Source organism: Camelina sativa, chromosome 15 (assembly GCF_030686135.1).
Source record: "Camelina sativa cultivar CO46 ecotype springtype chromosome 15, ASM3068613v1".
NCBI lineage: Eukaryota > Viridiplantae > Streptophyta > Magnoliopsida > Brassicales > Brassicaceae > Camelina > Camelina sativa.
The window spans coordinates 24,441,323-24,460,540 of record NC_141894.1 but is presented as its reverse complement, the minus strand read 5'-3'; the positions used below and the strand labels follow the sequence as shown (position 1 = coordinate 24,460,540).

At 38.9% G+C, this 19,218-nt stretch overlaps 3 protein-coding genes across 26 annotated transcripts; 2 read left to right on the top strand and 1 right to left on the bottom strand.

The window, feature by feature from the left end:
* Positions 1-1,539: 1,539 nt before the first annotated feature.
* On the top strand, positions 1,540-6,448 carry LOC147927042 (uncharacterized). Its single transcript, XM_087488603.1, has 2 exons — positions 1,540-1,802; positions 2,354-6,448. Exon 2 carries the CDS (start codon positions 2,827-2,829, stop codon positions 5,164-5,166), a length of 2,340 nt encoding a protein of 779 aa, XP_087344729.1. The 5' UTR covers positions 1,540-1,802; positions 2,354-2,826; the 3' UTR covers positions 5,167-6,448.
* Positions 6,449-9,041: 2,593 nt separating this feature from the next.
* Positions 9,042-9,605, bottom strand: LOC147927041 (uncharacterized). The gene has a single exon (XM_087487275.1). The coding sequence runs from the start codon at positions 9,603-9,605 to the stop codon at positions 9,042-9,044; it is 564 nt and encodes a 187-aa protein (XP_087343401.1).
* Positions 9,606-12,788: 3,183 nt separating this feature from the next.
* On the top strand, positions 12,789-18,698 carry LOC104747270 (DUF21 domain-containing protein At4g14240). 24 transcript variants are annotated; one of them, XR_015582318.1, is made up of 17 exons: positions 12,806-13,077; positions 13,403-13,496; positions 13,861-13,963; positions 14,350-14,400; positions 14,947-15,049; positions 15,164-15,295; positions 15,374-15,571; positions 15,659-15,735; positions 15,812-15,886; positions 15,976-16,089; positions 16,374-16,457; positions 16,565-16,636; positions 17,003-17,070; positions 17,540-17,627; positions 17,749-17,816; positions 17,912-18,210; positions 18,284-18,698. XR_015582318.1 is itself a non-coding variant. In XM_087488606.1 (17 exons), the coding sequence occupies exons 6-17, from the start codon at positions 15,235-15,237 to the stop codon at positions 18,422-18,424; spliced, it is 1,326 nt and encodes a 441-aa protein (XP_087344732.1). In that variant the 5' UTR covers positions 12,806-13,077; positions 13,403-13,496; positions 13,861-13,963; positions 14,350-14,400; positions 14,947-15,049; positions 15,164-15,234; the 3' UTR covers positions 18,425-18,698. The 24 variants fall into 24 exon arrangements, 17 of the variants coding, with proteins under 17 accessions (XP_010467181.1, XP_087344731.1, XP_087344732.1 ...); XM_087488606.1 differs by having other exon boundaries at positions 15,401-15,571; positions 17,904-18,210; XM_010468880.3 differs by having other exon boundaries at positions 17,904-18,210.
* Positions 18,699-19,218: the final 520 nt, after the last annotated feature.

Below are 19,218 nucleotides of genomic sequence, written 5' to 3'. Positions count from 1 at the left end.
CAGGATGAAGATTCAAGTCTTTTAAGAGACTGATGTGATGACGTCTAAAGTTCCCAAAAAGTGATATGCTAGACCCAAAGGGTGAGAAGCCAAATCTCATATTTGATGCCAAATCGGCCGTGATGGCTTTTGGCGGTTTCGAAACAAGCTAGGCATACAAAGGGGGGGGGGGGGGGGGTTGGGTGTGGGGGTATTGGAGTTTAGTATAGATTCTGGTTGATAAAAGTATATTCGTATCTTCTATATACGTATTTTTGTTGTTGTACCTAGATAGATTCTTCTAGATTTCAGGTTTCAGTTTGGCACTTTTGCTATATATGTACTCGTTCATCAGTTTGATCAATATACGAACTTCTTTGACTGTTATATCTTCTTTACTAACGACGGTTAGAAGAGATTATGGGTTTGAAGCAATCACAGTCACGTAAACCAGGTTTAAGTAAAAAAAAAACCTACTTTCTTTGGTGATATACTTCTAACATTAATTTAAGTGACACCATGATCTTCATATCGCAGGATTAAGATTCAAGTCTTTTAAGAGACTGATGTGATGACGTCTAAAGTTCCCAAAAAGTGATAGGCTAGACCTAAAGGGTGAGAAGCCAAATCTCATATTTGATGCTTAGATTCTCATATGAATTTTTACACCATTACACATTTCAACAATCACACTTTGGTTATGTCGTAATCTTATGTTGTGTTTGTTGCAAGTCTAGTCATCCTAATTGATTTAAGGATTGTAAGGTATAAAGTGCGACTCTCTATAACAATGATTTTAAGTCTATTTCTTTATCGATGGATCATGATTCATTAGGCAATATACTTTACCATTGGTGGTTTAGCATGGAAGTTTTAAGATTACGTTCTTTTAATTGATGAAGAGAGACAAAAGCTATAGTGAAAGGAACATATGGACACGTCTGGTTCAGTCCTACATTAAAAGGTTTTTTTTTACTCTTTCGCTCATATTATGTGACTTTTTAATTTTAATGTTTAATGGACAGCTTTTTTTTTTTTTTCTTTTAATTTCTTCTTCTTCATTAGCCTTAAAAAGCGATATCGGAACTTTTACAATCGGGTAAGAAGGTGAGTAATACAACACAGAGCAGTACAGGTGGGAAAGCTTGGGTACATAGTTAAGAGCTTTAGGGAACTTGGAAGTGAGTGAACCAAAGGCATAGGTAAGCTTCCTGTTGAGGTTGAGTTGAGGAAGTGTTACCCAGTGCAGAACGATCCAGCCACAGCAATCTGCGACAAAGTGACAGTTGAATTTCCCTTTTGATATGATCATGGCAAGCACGGAGGCAGAGGCTGCAGAGAAACCAGAGATGGTGGGAAGGATCACTCGGTCAAGAGCTAAGGAGATGGCCAAGGAAGCTCATTCACTCATAGTTGACGGGTCATTCAACCTACCAAGGATCCAAGTATTCAACATATCCACCTTGAAGACTTCACCCGGTAAGGATAACTAGGTAACTTAGGTGTGAAGTTTGTACTCTTTTTCCCATAGCTGAGTTTTGTCCCAATGGGTTTTCTCAGCATGGTTTTTAATGAGGCAAATGGATCACTACGTGGAGTTATCTAGAAGTCATTACCAATGGAGAATAATGTACTTCTGTACTAGTACAAGTGACATCTGTACTACTACAGGTCACCTAGACGTTTTGCTGTTTTCTTATTTCCTTAAAACGTCTTGTTGTTTTATTTTGAACTACCTGTTGTTTGGAGTGTCGAGACTAGGGTTGATTATAAAACCCAATAGCACGCCTCCTTGTTCTTTAGCGAAGAAGTTGTATGAACAGGTATTGTTTCACTTTTTCTCTCAATTCGAATTCTTGAATGCGTTCTTGATTTCTGGGTTTCTATACACTTTGTGATTTAGAAACTCTTCACTTTATCTCAATCCATACAACCACCTAAACATATATCTCCATCGAATCATTCTTCTATCATGTGATCATCACCACCTCCGTCGTATTTGTCACTTCCGCACCATCACCATCGAACCTCACCACCAGTCACTAGTCTATAGCCTTTCATCGGAGTTCTATCCTAGGGAGATCATATTATGTGGTATCAGAGCCAACTCTGTGCCAAAGGCTAAGCGATTGTAAACCCTAATTTCGTTTGTGTTATTTTGATTTATTTTGTTTGTTTAGTTTAGGGTTTGTTTTGTTGATCATTGGTGTTTAGATCGAGTTCTGTGAGTTTAGGGGTTAGTTTTCTGTGTTGTTTTCGAAATTTGATTGTCTTAGGTCGTGTGTTTCTTGTTTAGATTACAAGTCTTGGAGTTTATCTTAATTCTTTCACTCAAGGAACGTTTTACTTCGAGTTTTTCTTCTTTATTTTGCAGGTACAATGGAGCTTTCTCTAGAGGCTATGGAAGCTTTGAACCAAGCCATGTCTAAGCAAATAGCAGAAGCAAACAAGACAATGTCTACTCAGTTTCAGCAACAGATGGAGCAGCTCAGCAACAAGTTTGAGAAACAGATCAAAGATATAGCTCAAGCAACTAGCGCTTCAGATCAGAGTTCTTCAGAACCGCCTAGTCCTAATGAGGCTCTCTGCTTAGCTAAAGGAAAGGCACACGTGGGAGCTTCTTCCAAACATACACGGATCAGAACAGCTAAGTCACCTATTGGGGGGAGAGAGACTTGTTTCAATCAGAGAAGAGACATTTACAGTACAGAAAGAGGAAACCGTAGGACTGGCAGAGATCACATACGTCCATGATGAGCTGAACAAGTATCTCGGCATCGAATATACATTGAGTCCGATACAGAGTATTCTGAAGAAGAAGAAGTTTCAGATCATATTCAAGAGACAATGAGGAGAAACAGAGGCAGAGATCATGGCAAGGATTATGATCCTTTGAGGCAGCAGCTGAAGCACCTCAAGATTCAGTATCCTTCTTTTAATGGTACCAATGATCCAGAGACTTATCTAGACTGGGAAAGGAAGATGGAGTCTAACTTTCAGGTTCAAGGTACTTATGAGTTGAACAAGGCGAAGATAGCCATATCCAAATTCAATGGCTATGCTTTGTTGTGGTGGGAGCAGCTGGGACTTACTAGACATCGACAGAGAGAGCCTGCTATCACTATATGGGAACAACTAGTCACGCAGATGAGAAAGAAGTTCATGCCTACACACTACCAGAGAGAGATTCTCAACCAGCTTAGGCGTCTCATTCAAGGTACTAAGTCTGTTAGAGATTACTATCAAGAGCTGGAAATGCTTATGATCAGGGCTGATTTAAGAGAAAGTGAAGACATGGTTATGTCGAGATTCCTTGGAGGTTTAAACAGAGAGATTCAAGACAAGGTAGAGTTGCAGGACTATGAAGATGTGCAAGAAATGGTACATAAGGCAGAGTTGATTGAATCGCAGATCAAGAGAAAGGGAGTGAGGTCTACATTTACGCCTAACATGTCCAAGCCGAGAGAGTTCAGTAAACCCGCCTTCACCAAGGACAGCAAACATGTGACAACCACAGTCAAAGAAGAGGTTAAGATCGATTACAAGCCCAAGAATAGCACCTCTACAAGTCATATCAGGTGTTTCAAATGCCAAGGAATGGGGCATTATTCCAGAGACTGTCCTAACAACAAGATTTTTCTTCTTCAAGAAGGAGGAGAAATTGTGCCAGTAGACAGTTCAGAGAGTGAACCAGAGTCTGAATTCGGTGAAGATGGTGAACCAGCAGTCATGGGAGAGATGTTGGTAGCACGCAGAGTTTTAAGTTTTGAGATTCATCCAGATGATAGAGGACAGCGTGAGAACCTATTTCACACACGGTGTATGGTTCAAGACAAGGTCTGCACCTTGATCGTTGATGGTGGAAGCTGTACTAATGCAGCTAGTGAAGAGATGCTACAGAAGCTTAATCTCAAGACCACTTCACATCCAAGACCTTATCAGCTACAGTCGTTAAACAACAAGGAAGTTTTAACAGTTTCGCAGCAAGTGATGGTGCAACTGACGATTGGGAAGTATGAGGATGAGCTGCTTTGTGATGTGATTCCAATGAAGTCAAGTCATATCCTTTTGGGAAGACCTTGGCAGTTCGACAGAAGAGTATTTCATGATGGCTACACCAACAAGCAGACATTTGAGTTCAAAGGACATAAGGTTACTCTTCTACCACTTACACCCAGCGAAATCTACAAGGACCAGCTTCCCACGAACCGCAAGGATACAGAGAAAGTGTCTTACAGCCTCTACATCACTCACAGCAAGTTCAACAAGCTATTTGATCCAGAGATGACCATATTCATGTTTGTGCATAATGAGACATTCACCAGTACAAAGCTAGCAGAAAAGCTTCCACGCGAGATGATAGAAATTATAGAGGAGTACAAGGGTGTATTTCCAGAAGAGATATCTCCAGGTTTGCCGCCAACACGTGGGATAGAGCATCAGATCGATTTGGTATCAGGTTCAGTACTACCAAACAGACCCGCTTACAGAACCAATCCAGTAGAGACTAAAGAACTTCAGAAGCAAGTCGAGGAGCTGATGAGTAAGGGACACAGTAGAGAGAGTCTCAGTCCATGGGCAGAACCCGTTTTGCTTGTGCCCAAGAAAGGTAAGGATAATGTAGTCGTAGATGCATTATCCAGGAGGTACACTCTCATTTCTACTTTGTCTTCTAAGCTTGAAGGTTTTGATAGAATAGTAGAACTTTATGAGAGTGACATCGATTTTGCTGAGAGCTATGGCAAATACCATAAGTTTGCTTTTGAAAACTATTATAGGCAGGATGGATATCTGTTCTTTAAGGATCGATTGTGCATACCAAGAGGATCCATGAGAGAGCTGCTGATAAGAGAAGCTCACGGAGGTGGACTAACTGGACATTTCGGAGTGTCAAAGACTCTACTTGGACTGCAAGAACACTTCTATTGGCCTCAAATGAATAAAGACGTTGAGAAGGTTTGTTCGAGGTGCCATATCTGCAAAATGGCGAAGGGTAAGGTACAGCCCCACATCTTGTGCACTCTCTCCCTATCCCTTCTCAACATTGGACTCATATTTCTATGGATTTTGTTCTTGGCTTACCTCGAACCAGAAATGGTAGAGATTCGATTTTTGTTGTGGTTGACAGGTTTAGCAAGATGGCTCACTTCATTGCAAGTCAGAAGACGGACGATGCTGTTAATGTAGCTAACTTGTTTTTCAGGGAAGTAGTACGTCTACATGGAATGCCTCAAGTAATCGTCTCAGACCGAGATACAAAGTTTCTAGGACACTTCTGGAGGACGTTATGGGCTAAGCTAGGAACCAAGCTATCATTCTCAACCACATGTCACCCGCAAACAGATGGGCAAACCGAAGTGGTGAACAGGACGCTATCTACACTCCTCAGGACCTTAGTGAGAAGCAATCTCAAATCATGGGAAGAATGTCTACCACATGTTGAGTTCGCATATAATCACGCTAAGCATTCTGCTACTCTGTTTTCTCCTTTTGAAATTGTTTATGGTTTTAATCCACAATCACCTCTAGACTTGATTCCTTTACCTTTAAGTGTGAAGTGTAGCTTTGATGGCAAAGAAAAGACTGAACAGGTGAGGAGGATACATGCTAAAGCTAAGGAGAACATAGAGAAAAGGACCAAGCAATACGAGAACCATGCGAACAAGGGCAGGAAGGAGCTCGTTTTCGAAGAAGGAGACTTAGTGTGGATTCACTTACGTAAGGATAGGTTCCAGAAGAGAGGAAGAGCAAGCTTCTACCACGAGCTGATGGTCCATTTGAAGTCATCAAGAGGATCAATGACAACGCATATCAGATTGATCTTCAAGGTAAGTATACCATATCATCAACATTCAATGTTTCTGACTTGCTCACTATGCAGATTCCATTGAGGACAAATCCTTTTGAAGAGGGGGAGGATGATATGATCATGGCAAGCACGGAGCCAAAGGCTGCATAGAAACCGGAGATGGTGGGAAGGATCACTCGGTCAAAAGCTAAGGAGATGGCCAAGGAAGCTCATTCACTCATAGTTGACGGGTCATTCAACCTACCAAGGATCCAAGTCTTCAACATATCCACCTTGAAGACTTCACCTGGTAATGATAACTAGGTAACTTAGGTGTGAAGTTTGTACTCTTTTTCCCATAGCTGAGTTTTGTCCCAATGGGTTTTCTCAGCATGGTTTTTAATGAGGCAAATGGATCACTACGTCGAGTTATCTAGAAGTCATTACCAATGGGGAATAATGTACTTCTGTACTAGTACAAGTGACTTCTATACTACTACAGGTCACCTAGACGTTTTGCTGTTTTCTTATTTCCTTAAAACGTCTTGTTGTTTTATTTTGAACTACCTGTTGTTTGGAGTGTCGAGACTAGGGTTGATTATAAAACCCAATAGCATGCCTCCTTGTTCTTTAGCGAAGAAGTTGTATGAACAAGTATTGTTTCACTTTTTCTCTCAATTCTAATTCTTGAATGCGTTCTTGATTTCTGGGTTTCTATACACTTTGTGATTCAGAAACTCTTCACTTTATCTCAATCCATACAACCACCTAAACATCTATCTCCATCGAATCATTGTTCTATCACGTGATCATCACCACCTCTGTCGTATTTTTTACTTCCGCACCATCACCATCAAACCTCACCACCAGTCACTAGTCTATAGCCTTTCATCGGAGTTCTATCCTAGGGAGATCGTATTACCTTTGCAGTTGAGTCGCCAAACAGAAGGATGAAGTGTGAAGGCGATTGTTTCGCTCTTTCCATAGGAAATAAACTAGAGCTTGAAACACTAGTTTGCAGATTGAATTAAGTCTCCGATTTATGGTGGGAGACTTAATCCAATTTACAAGCCTGTGAAAGTCGGTATCTGGGAGAGGTACAAATGCGTATAGACTGGATAGGAGATTCCTGGAGAAGCTGAGTCAAAGAATAGGTGGTCTCTTGATTCCATACCTGTTTGACATAGTAAACAAGACGGCTGGACATAGAGATTCCAACGAATGAGTCTATCTCTTGTAGTCAATCTATCTTGTACCGTTAACCATGTCATAAAGGACATCTTAGGGATGTTCTCTTCAAACCATACTAGTGAAGACCATGGAACAGTGGGACCAGCCGAATGTAGATACCTCCAAGTTTTCATTGAGGAGAATGTCCCTTGATCTTGATCTGAAGTAAGCTTCCATTGGAAGGTATCGGGCCCCATTTATGGAGTAGGAACTGGTTGAGAATGGAGACATGCTCTAAGTAGCTGTGTCAGCGGATGTCTTCCTCTAGGTATAGACCATGCATCATTATTGACTGCATGTTTTACCAAAGCCAAATTTCTTATACCAGTAACCCTTGGACCCATCTCTCCAAGAATGTGAAAAAGTGGACCAAGTCCTGTCCAATTATCATGCCAAAAGAGAGCTTGGTTTCCCGAAGTAACTGAACAATAGACAAAAGGTCTTGCTAAAGGTCGAAGCTTGGACAGACGTCGCCATATCCAGCTTCTTGTGACAGTAAAATCAGCTTCCCAGAAGCTCTTTTCCTTGATTAAGTGAGTGCGAACCCAGGATACCCAGAGTGAACCTGCATGTGAGAATAGTAACCATATCAGCTTGAGACCACATATCTTGCTCCAATCAACCAACCTCTTAAGGCCTAATCCCCCCGAAGATTTTGGAGAGCAGACAGTCTCCCATGAAACCTTGGCACCACGGGCAGTAGAAGCAAAACCATTCCACAAAAATGCGTTGCAAATCTGTTCCAGTTTCTCCAAGCACTTGGTTGGTAACAAGAATTAATGATTGATAGTCTGAGGCTGATAACTTATGCGAGAGTAATGGTACTCCTAAGTATCTGAATGGTAGTGACCCATGGGTGAGGTTGTGGTTGGCTGCAAGCTGACTGATAGTGTCTACATTGTTGTCATTAAGGTAGATGCAGGTTTTTTTGTAGATTTATTCCCAACCCATATGTCTTCTTGAACTGTTTAAGCACCTCCAAGATCTCAACAAGAGAGTCTTCATTTCCGTCAAAGAAAATGAGGATGTCGTCTGCGAAACTTAGGTGAGTGATGAGTAGGTTGGCCAATTTCGGATGCGGACGGATCCTGTTGGTGCAAGCTGCTTCATCTAACTGCTTTGATAGTATATCCATGACAAGTGTGAAGAGAGGAGCCGAAATGGAGTCTCCTTGTCGCAGACCCTTCTTCCCAGGAAATTATCCAACAAGCTCTCCATTGAAACCAACTGAGTATGAAGGAGTTGTAAAGCAAACCACCAACCGTCTTATGAATTGAGCAGGAAGATTATAAGCTTCGAGGATGTTCGTGAGAAAGTCCCAGTTTATGTTATCAAATGCTTTGGAGAGATCCACTTGCAGACATCCGCGAGTTACTGGTCCCTCCTTGTTGAATTCAACAACCAGTTCAGTTGCAAGCAACACATTTTCACAGAGTAGCCTACCCGGTATAAAAGCGACTTGATTCCTTTGGAGTGCAGAAGCCATGATTAACTTGAGTCTCTTTGCCAGGATCTTGGATATAACTTTATATATGGTATTACAGCATGATACTGGCCAAAATTCAGAGAGCTTCTCAGACAAGGTGGTCTTTGGGATCATGGGGAGAATGGTAGCATTAACTTGCTTGAGGAGTTTACTAGTGGTGAAGAATTCAGTTACCGCCTCTATTACTGAAGGACCTACTGTTCCCCATGAGTTGATGAAGAATTCTACCGTGAATCCATCCGGTCCTTGAGCTTTGCGGGTAAGGAAAACAAAGTGGAGGTTACTTGCTCCGGAGTGGGAATAGCACATAAGCTTGCAGCCATTTCATCTGTACATCTGAAAGAAGTTAATTGTCTGATCCTGTGAATTGATAGTGGCTCTACTGTGGTATTTTTGGTATCAACCATTTCCTTTAGGATCACTTTGTCTGAGACCCGCTCTTCATTATCATCAAGAAGAGATCTAATTAGATTCCTAGCTTGATGTTGCGGCACTGATTTGTGGAAGAAACCTGTATTTGAGTCCCCTTCTGAGCACCATCTGACTCTTGATTTCTCTCTAAGGTAAGTCTCCTCTGCACTTGACATTATAGACCAAGGATTCCTCGCTAGCCGTTCTTCCTAAAATAGTATTTGGTTTTGGAGTAACCAGAAGCCGATTCTGAATTTCCTTGAGCACTGCTAAAGCCTCTGCAGATCTTGCTTGGATATTGCTAAAGTGATTTTGGTTCAATGCCTTGCAAGCTATCTTTACCGCCTTAAGCTTCTGACAAAGGGAGAAAATGCTGGAGCCTGGGAGAATGGTGGAGTTCCATGCTTCTTCTATCATTGCAAGGTAAGTTGGATGAGTGGTAAAGAAAGAGTAAAACTTGAATGGCACCATCCTCCTCTCAACAACATCTGAAGTAACAACTAGTATCGGAGTGTGATCTGACCCTCCTGGTGAGTCGAACAGTGCATTAGATTGAGGAAAGGATGACAGCCAGGCCTCATTGATGAGTGTCCTATCAAGCTTACGAGATATTGGATTTAATGGCTGATTGTTGTACCAAGTGTGGGACGCTTCTCGGCTTGCTAGTTCTAGGAAGTCGCAGACATCAATACACTCTTGAAATTCGGCCATTCCTTGGATTGGTAGAGTGTATGGATGAAGAGAGTAGTGGTCTTCCGACTAAAGAATCTGGTTGAAGTCCCCAAGAATTAACCAAGGGTGATTACGTTGGAGATTATTTTGATTCAGCTCCCTCAAAGTCTCCCAAAGCTCCCTTCTCGCCACCATACAATTACGTGCATAAACAAACGTAACTGAGAAAGACTGCTGTGTTGCATTATCAAAAACACCACAAGATATGACTTGATCAGTTATCTTGTGGGTAAAAACCTGGATAGCTGGATCCCAGACTACCCATATTCTCCCATTTTGGGCTTGAGTGGAATATTTATGCTTAAACCTCCAACCGGGAAAGTTATGAGCCAAAATAGCAGCAACATTAGCTTGTTGTACGTGAGTTTCCAAAATGCCTCCTATTGAAGGTCTTGCTGACTGAACCCATCTCTTGAGCTCTAGTTGCCAATTGGAAGAGTTTAATCCCCTAATATTATAACAAAAAAATCTTCATCATCATCAAAAACGGTGGGCAAAAAGCTGAAAGCTGAGCTTTCAAGCGCGATGAAGATTAGGACGTCTTTGTGCAGGAAGTCGTCCATTGCTGGAGTTCTTAGACACTTTAGTACTGGTCACCTTTGGCTTTGATCTCAGAGTGCCCGGTAGGGTTGCAGATGCTCCCTCCTTCTTGTGAGTTAGGGTCTCGCGTGACTTTTCCAATCCATCAGACATTATACTAGGCAATGTAGGATTGCTTTGAAGTGCTGAGGTAGCTGCAGCTGGGGCTTCTTGTGCAGATGGTTGTGCAAAAGGTGGAGTCTATGCAGACCTCGTTTCTGCTCCGAATTTTTGAGTATTCTGCAAGTTTACAGCTTGTGTCTCCAAGTGAGACTTTGAAGGTTTCGAGCTCCCTTGGACAACCTTCCAATCGCTATGAGTTTCTGAAGATGGAGAGTCCATGTACTTGTGTGTTCCAGTAGGGGGAGGCATTGATTGCGTTGTCATAGGTGGTGGTGTGTGAGTATCCGTATCCGATTAGTCGTTATCAGTAACTGAGGTAGTTGGAGGGATGAGAATTCCCACAACTAGATGTCCCTTGACTTGCCATGTTTGAGAAGAGGTGATTTTCTTAGAGTGAGCAGTATTGGTTGCTTGAGGTGCAGAGGGGACTGATGAAGCTGATATTGTGCTGGTGAGATTGGGTGAGGATATCTTCGAAACAGCCGGAGCTGACGGACAGCGATGATAGAGATGGCCATACTCTTTACAATAATCACATTTAGGATGTAGACGAGGGTATTCAACCCATATTCGAATCTCATTTCCATCGTCATCCTCCACAAGAACCGCCTGCGGGAGAGCTTTGTTAAGCAGAATTTCTACCTTTATCCTTGTATCCATGGCAAGTGGCGCTGATGTTTTTCTGTGTGCAATGGTTCTCCTATGCTCGAAGCTATTGTACTTAAACCAGAGAGAGTATAGTTGAGGCAGAACGTCTTTCAGGATGACCCAAATTGGAAGTGAAACCAACTTAATCGGTGATAGTGATGCTGTTGGAGACCATGGAGTAACCGTGAAGAGACAGTTTCTCGCCTGCCAGCATCCTACCTCTAATACCCATTTACGAGAACCAGTCCGTTTGGAAGAGAGCGGATGTTGATTCGACCGTCCTTTCCCCAAATTGGGTTGAGGTCAACGAAGATTTTTCTTGGAGGGGGAGGAGTACCGTGGAAGTGAGCGACAATATGATCTTTCCTGGTGTCCAAAGCTTTAAGGATGACCGATGCTGGTGCTAGTACTTTTGGAGTTCCATCTTCTGTGAAACTAGGAGTAGCCGCTTTTTTGATATTTCGAAGTTGCGGATTGAAACGCTCTAGGTATTAAGCCGTTCTAACAATTTCTAAAAATGAAAATTGAGCTCTAGATATTAAGCCGCTTTAAGCCATTCAATTTCTAGCCGCTCGTACTTAAAGCTTCTCGAAAAAAATTGTCTTTAGAAAATTGAATGTCACAATACCGTCAAAGATTTACCAAGACTAGACAACGCTCACTATATTACTTTTAATGACAAACAGATTATGATTCTAACAACTTTTTTCCAATTTTTCTCCCACAGGTCCTCAATCTCAAATAATGCTTCTTATTTGAGTTTTTCTAAGGCTATTTCCTATATATGCTTTCAGTGTTAGGTTGCATTGTGGTTGGTTTTGCGTTAAGGGAGAGCTAGAGGAAGTGGTGGAAGAAAAGGGGAATGATGGCTGTATATATATATGATGATGATGATGATGATGTAAAGTGTACATGAATTTTCATATTTTAGCAACTGTGAAAACTGTAAGCTTAAAACCATCTACAAACATGGTTTCAAATTTTGAGGTTATAATTATTTTTATAATTGAACAAATAAAAAACTAAAAATTTGGTTCCAAAATCTCTACATTTAAGAATCAACTCTATTTTTTTTGTTGGATATTTTTGAGATTAAAAAGGTTGATTTACAACCTCTTAGAATCACCATTGGGGATGATGGTCTAGGAAATCATAGCCACACATTGGATCATATTTTTCTCCGAATTCAAGTATTCCATATTTAAACATGTTAACCAATATTGTTTATTTTGGTTTTGTTGTTTTAAAGTTACAATAACATATATCTCTTTTTTTTTGGTTTGTATAACATATATCTCATTATATCTGTGCTTTTATTAGTTATAATAAATGTAATTGAATAGTAATTTTATAATGGGAGGGGGTGGATATGGTGGTGGTAGTGGTGGTGATGGTGTTTGTAGTAGAGATAAAATAGTATATATTATATATTATATAGAGTATATATGAGATATATGGTTAGAAACTTAGAGTAGTTAGTTATTTAGTTTGAGTTTTTTTCTTAGTTAGTTTTGCCAATTTCCCTATTATAAATTCTATCAATTATTATCAAATTTTTATGCTCACTGAGTCGGAAAAGTAATTTTTGATATTAAATAGCTAATCGTTTTATCAAATTTGATAATTACGCTATCTAAAATAAATATGTTTAAAAGTAGTAATTTAAAAAAGAAAATAAAATAGTTGTCGATTTGAAATTCCCACTGAGAATACATATATATTTTTTTTCGGCCACTGAGAATACATATTTTGTTTAAATAATGGAATTTCCTCTAAATGATAAAAACTTTCTAATTTAATATATAAATAAATAAACGAAACTGGTCTGAATCCATAATTATAGTGGTCTCTGGGTCAATATGCACTTTTCTCTCCCTCGTTTTATTTCAGTTTCTTCAATTTCTTCCATATTGTTTTCATCAAACATGTTCACAGTCCCATTTTACACTGACGTGTTTCTCCCCCCTGAGCAAATTTCATCTTCTTCTTCTGATTTGTGTTTTCTTATTACTGTGACTTGGGTTCAATCAGATCTCGTCCTTGGTTACTTCTGATCCGAAGCTGAATCTCTCTACTTCGCGAGCTTTTGAGCAGCGTGGAGGTAAATTTCGTTATTTTCTTCTACTGAATCTTGTGTGTATTTCGAAAGTTTTGATTTTTTTTTGCTTGTGTATAGCTTACTCTGAACTTGGTGGGTTTATTCGAATTTTCTAAACTTTGACCTCCTCCAGATTCTATATGTTCGTGTATCTTTTGATTGTAGCGACTTCTTCCATTTGCATCTTCCCTTCGTTTTGCCTTCATATTTTCACAAAATTAGAAACTGGTTTTAAAATAGTAGTCTTTGTTGATTATTTGCCTTGGTTTGACCCTCTTTTGATCTGCAAGTTTGGAACTGATGATACTTACTGTCTTCTTCACTCTAGGGGTTGTATTCGAATCTCTTGGTTTCCTTGGGACAGCCCGTTGATCTGGAGTTGTTATCTTACTTCTAGTTTCAACCCACTGGAGATTTAAGTAGTAAGTTTCATGAAAATGGCTTCTTAATCAGTCATCCAAGTCCATTTAGAGTCCCAAGTCCCAACACTGCATTTTATTTCTCCATGACAACTTAAAATCATTTTTCATTCTTTCTATTGTCTACGGAGATGCAATTTAGCTATCATTTTCGAATATTTTAGACCAAGGTGCCACTTTTTAGCTGCTTGCCTTTCGAACTGGAACTGAATTGGTTTATGAGGCTAAAATAGGCATATGAGTCTTTCTTTCCCAGTAAAGTTGTATGGAGGCTTTTGATATTGGTTGATGAAAAAATGTTACTCTTTGTGCTGAATTCTTTGTATTGTTAAGAATGATGGATCTATCTTATTGTTGTTTGTTGAAGTAATATAACGACCACCATTTTTCGATGAGTTATTGATGTGGTAAAAGCTAGCGGAAATCAATCTTGTGATGTGATGATGACTATCACTCAAGTCCAACTAGCGGTGTGTTCTCTCTCTCTATCGACTTCTCCAGGGGCGATCAATCTTTGGAGATGATCCGTCGAATTGGAAAGATAAGGATCCGTGGATTTCTAGATTTTTCAACTGTTGAGTTCAGATTTAGGGACGTTTTTAATCTAATCTAATCTTTCATTGAGAGCAGTTAACGATAATGTTTATTGTTTTCATCGTAACCTTTCTTTTTAAGTGGTGATGAGCACATTGGCTTTGTTAATGGCTGTAATTGTAAAACTTGGCCTCTGTTTTTTGTGTTTTGAAAGTTGCATTAATCTATTTGGTTCTGTTTCTTCTTGATCTTTAGATAGATAATTTGGTTCTGCATTAAACTTGGCCTCTGTTTTATGATTAGAGGTCTTACGGTATTTCAGATTGACAAAGCAGTTGAAAAGGGAGGATGGGACTTTACTCAATCCAGCCAAGTAAGACTTCTCATCCCCATTCTTGGTTCCATCTCCCCACTCGCCATAGAACATTTGTTTTTTGTGTTGAATTGAGTTTGCAGTTTTGTGTAGTTCACTAGAAACCAGAAACAGCTTTCATGGACCTAGAAATCACTGACATGGAATTTGCTTTATTTTCTTTAAAATATTACAATTTTCAAAATATTTCATTTTCTTAAAAAAGTTTTTAACCAAACAATACTCAAAATTTAAAATTTAAAATATATTTAACCGAATCTTTTTTTTTCTCCCCCCATGGGAGATGCTCTAAGATTTTTTTTTTTTTTTAAAAAGCATTTTTTTTTTGGCACCCACCGTTGAACATGCTCTAAGGCACCTAGATTCTTCTTCTTTCCTCGACATAAACACTCCCACACTTTCCTGTTGCTGCCTGTTAGGGTTCGATTTGTTCTTGTTGCTGTTTGTGTTCTTTGATTTAGTCTTAGTTTCAACTTAGATGATATTTATATCTGTTTGATTTAATCTTCATTGTTTTTGTTTCTTGTTTAATCTCGACTGTTACAGATTAGAAGCGTTGAACTCAAACCACTTAACCGCTCTTCTTTCTCCGCAAACCACCCAATCTCCGCCTCCGCCTCTGTTTTCCTGCAGTCTCTCCGATTTCAGGGTAAACCTTCCCAATATGAAATTTCAGATATTACGACTCTTGAGGTTGAAAATATAGTGATGCAAGTCACTTATATGTGTGCTAATTCAGTTACGTATTTACTTTACTTCACAGCTTAGGCTACACAGACTATTGGAGAGGTCAATCCAAGAAACAAGTGAGCAAAGCTTTGCCACTTGTTATATATGCAACGACAATACTCTTTCATATATACGATAAGGGAAAATATTTCAATGGACCTTTATAGTAAGTTTTAAATAACTTGATTGTGTTTGTTTGTTCTGATAATTTGTATAATTGTCTTCTTACTTTCTCATATCTCAGGTTTGGTGTTGACCTGTCTGTCTACAGATTCAATCCCCTTTGGGTCGTTTCGGTGGTTCATATTCGCTAGTTTGGCTTGTTTATTTATCGTCTTGGCCTGTATGATGTCCTTTCTCCTTATGGCTCTCATGTCCATCGGTCCTCTCCAGCTCAAAATTCTCCAGCTTATGGGTACACCCAACGAAAAGAAACAAGCTGGTAATTGGCCTTTTTGGTTTGGTTCTATGCCCTCTCTCTTTTTGTATGCCCGATCCCATTAATAATTCTTACTTATTCTCTATACAGCTGTTGTTCTTCCAGTTTTCCAGAGACAACATCAGATCTACGTGTCTCTGCTTTTCTGCAATGCTGCTCTCCTGGCGGTAACTAATAAAACTATATTCTGCCTATTGCTCTTCAATTTTGCGAACTCAGACCCAGTTTTTTGACAATATCCAGGTTCTTCCTTTATACTTGGATAAGTTAGTCAATGGGTACACTTCTATAATTGTCTCGGTCCTAGCTTGTGGATTGGTATTTCCCGATATCTTCTTCTTTACTTTGCCAACCTTTACTTTCCTTTATTGCATCCACTAATTTGAAAATATTGGATTGTTTTCAAGGTTATTCCACAAGTTATATGCTGCAGTTTTGGACTACTCCTTGGTGCTCAATTTCACTGGCTCATACGAGTTGTGATGATTCTCTGTTACCCGATAGCTTATCCCATTGGAAAGGTAAATTTAAAGCATGTGGTGTTATTTATCTAAGAGACCTCCCCTTCATTTTGTAATTAGCCTAACTAAAAAAACGTGATCAGGTTATGCATTAGACTGTCTCTGCTTATCTTAAATTTTCAGGAAAGAATCTTATAGTGTTATGATTAGGGTCAAATAATCCAAGCCAATATTGCATCTGAGCTTATCTTAAATAGCTTATGTTACGGTATTACATTTCTGGGTTCTCCTTTTGATTGCCATTTACGCTTCTTGATCTAATTCTTTCATATTCTGTTAATTAGATTTTGGATTGGGGATTGGGTTGCAATGAGGGTATATTTAGGCGTGCCCAATTCAAAGCCCCTGTGTCAATTCACAACGTGGAGGTAAAATATATATGGATTGGGGACCATGATTACTTCCTTCCTCCATTTAAATGTAGGAAATTTGTGTTACTGATTTGGCTATGTTATTATTACAATTCTGGCTTCAGGCCGGTGAAGGAGGTGAACTCACAAATGACGAGACGAAAGTTATAGTTGGAGCAATTGATTTGACCGTGAAGGTATATTGTAACATACCTCTACATCGAAAAGATACATTTTTTCTCGTAATATTGTGGAAAAAATAAAATAAAAAATTCAAAGCTTGCTTCTATCTTCTATAGATTTTCCCTTCTTTTCTATTTTTTATACAGCGGTATTAGAATTCTATTCTTTTTCAGTATTGACAAAAAATTATTTATTTCCATGATGAATTTTAAATATCAAAATAAAAAAAGTTTACTCCAAAAAATATCCTTTATATTTTTGTACAACAAAATCCGAGTGACGATATTTACACAGAAATCTCAATGCTATTAACATCATTATTTCATATCATTGTTTATGTCACTATATGTTTATCTAAAATGTTTTATTTTGTTAAACAGACTGCGCAAGAGGCTATGACACCAATAGAATCAACCTTTACTCTAGATATAAATTCAAATTTGGATTGGTAAGTTTATTCTTTAGCTGTGGACTATTTCAATTAGATAATTAAGGAAATACTTATGTATATAAAGTATATTAAAAATATATAAAATATGCCGGCCCTGCAAGACAATTTGTTTGCTGTATTATTTAATCGCTGACAGTATGAAAAAAATGTGGAAAACGTGAGTCTAATCTTTTGATGGTTACTATGTCAAATTAGAGAAAGTTTTGGTAAGAAAAGTTCGACAATCAAAAGTTCTACATGACAACATCTATGAAAACTATGAATGTCATATCTCAGCATCATTTATTTATTTATTTATTTTAATTCTTCTTACGATGTTTCTCTTGTGTCATTCATGAAAGTTGTGTTAAAGTTTCAAGCGAAGTATTTTGTTTTTGTTTTATTTTGCTTAAGCTACTATCTTCATTGATAGTTGACTTGACCTTCCATAAACAGTCAGTTTTTTTTTGCTTATGACTAATCCTAGGGATGCCAAGCGAATGATTCAAAAAAAAGGGCATACCCGAGTTCCTGTCTACTCTGAGAATCCAAAAAAGATTGTTGGACTTCTTTTGGTAGGTGTTAACTCATTGTTAATCTTTTTCTTCTCCTTTGTACATGATTAACTATTTTTTTAGTAGTCACATCTTTAGCGTTTCCTTAACATGTTGTAATCTTGCAATTTTTGTTCGTTAGGTTAGGAGTCTGCTTACAATTCAGGAGGAAATCCCTATTAGTGCACTTAACATACGCAGAATTCCAAGGTTATGACGTTCTTATGTTAAACGTTTTGTTTTTATTTGGTCTGGTCTAAATTTAAATTGTAATGATCGATACACATGTTTCAATAGGATTCCAGCCGACTTGCCACTGTATAATATTCTGAATATGTATCGAAAGGGAAGCACCTTCATGGCGGCTGTTGTGAAGGGGAAAAGCAAGGGTCATACGTTGGTTGTAGAAGAAAAAGTTAAAGCGAGCAAAGCGCTAACTGATGCATCGAATTTGACAGCGCCTTTACTCTACAATTTTATTGTCAATGTAGATGGAATGAGACAATCTCATCTACACACTGATGAGCACTTGTCATGGGAGATTGATGATCGCGAAGTAATCGGTATAATAACTATTAAAGACGTTCTTGCACAACTGCTACAGGTATCATCTATTTATTTTTTATAAGTTTTGCATGTTCATAAAAACAATACTAAAAAGCTTCTTATATAACCAGGATAAAAGTATGGACGAAACAGACGAATATGTTGACATGGAGGAGGAGCAGACTGATACGGTTCACCAGACGTATTACAGAAGAGGAGGGCCACGTCAGCCAACGGAGAAAGAAGAAGTTGACTTTGGTCAAAGTTGTTGACTTGGGAAGACTCGGAAGGGAAGAGAAGGTTTGCTGTTGGGAAGAGAAAGAAGAGTTTGAATGAATAAAGACGTTGTATTGCTTTTCATTTTTCATTAGTTGTATTTTGAGAGAAACACTTTTGTGAGGAGAGATCTAGCGATGTGCTAGAGGAGAGTTCTGGGTTGAGCTTTGTGAAACGCTCTTCATACTTTGTGTTCTTGTATTCGGATTTGGTGGTTACAATCTCTGTAATCATTCTTATCATTTCTAATAGAGAATCGTATTATTCATATATCCAAAATCTATTATTGGTGCGTGAAACTGAGATCGAAGCTTCATCGCGATGGCGGAATTTGAGTATTCGGAGGATTTCGACGGTGCAAGCTATTGAACAAAGGGCGACGTAGCAAAATAAACACAACCAAATGGCAACGGCGCCAAATTGATAGATAGGTTTTCACTGAAGGTATCAATTCCCTATGTAGTTGTAGTACAAAGGGTTATCAATCCAAATGGTTGTTAATTGCTAGCAGGAAGGATATGATCAGAACAGTACAAGTCAAGCAAATCAAATAGGGTTTTGTTCTAACAATCCTAAAATAATAAAAGAAAATAATATAAACAAGAAACCACATGACCTAAGCACTCGATGCAAGCATTCAAGTACAGGATCGGGTGGAGTGATCGAGTATGCAATTGAGATATGAACAACTCAAGGTATTACTCGATGCATGTTATCGTGTACCTGATCGGGTAAGTGATCGATTGATGAAGGAAAATGCATGCAATTAAAATACAAAAGCTTCTAAGGA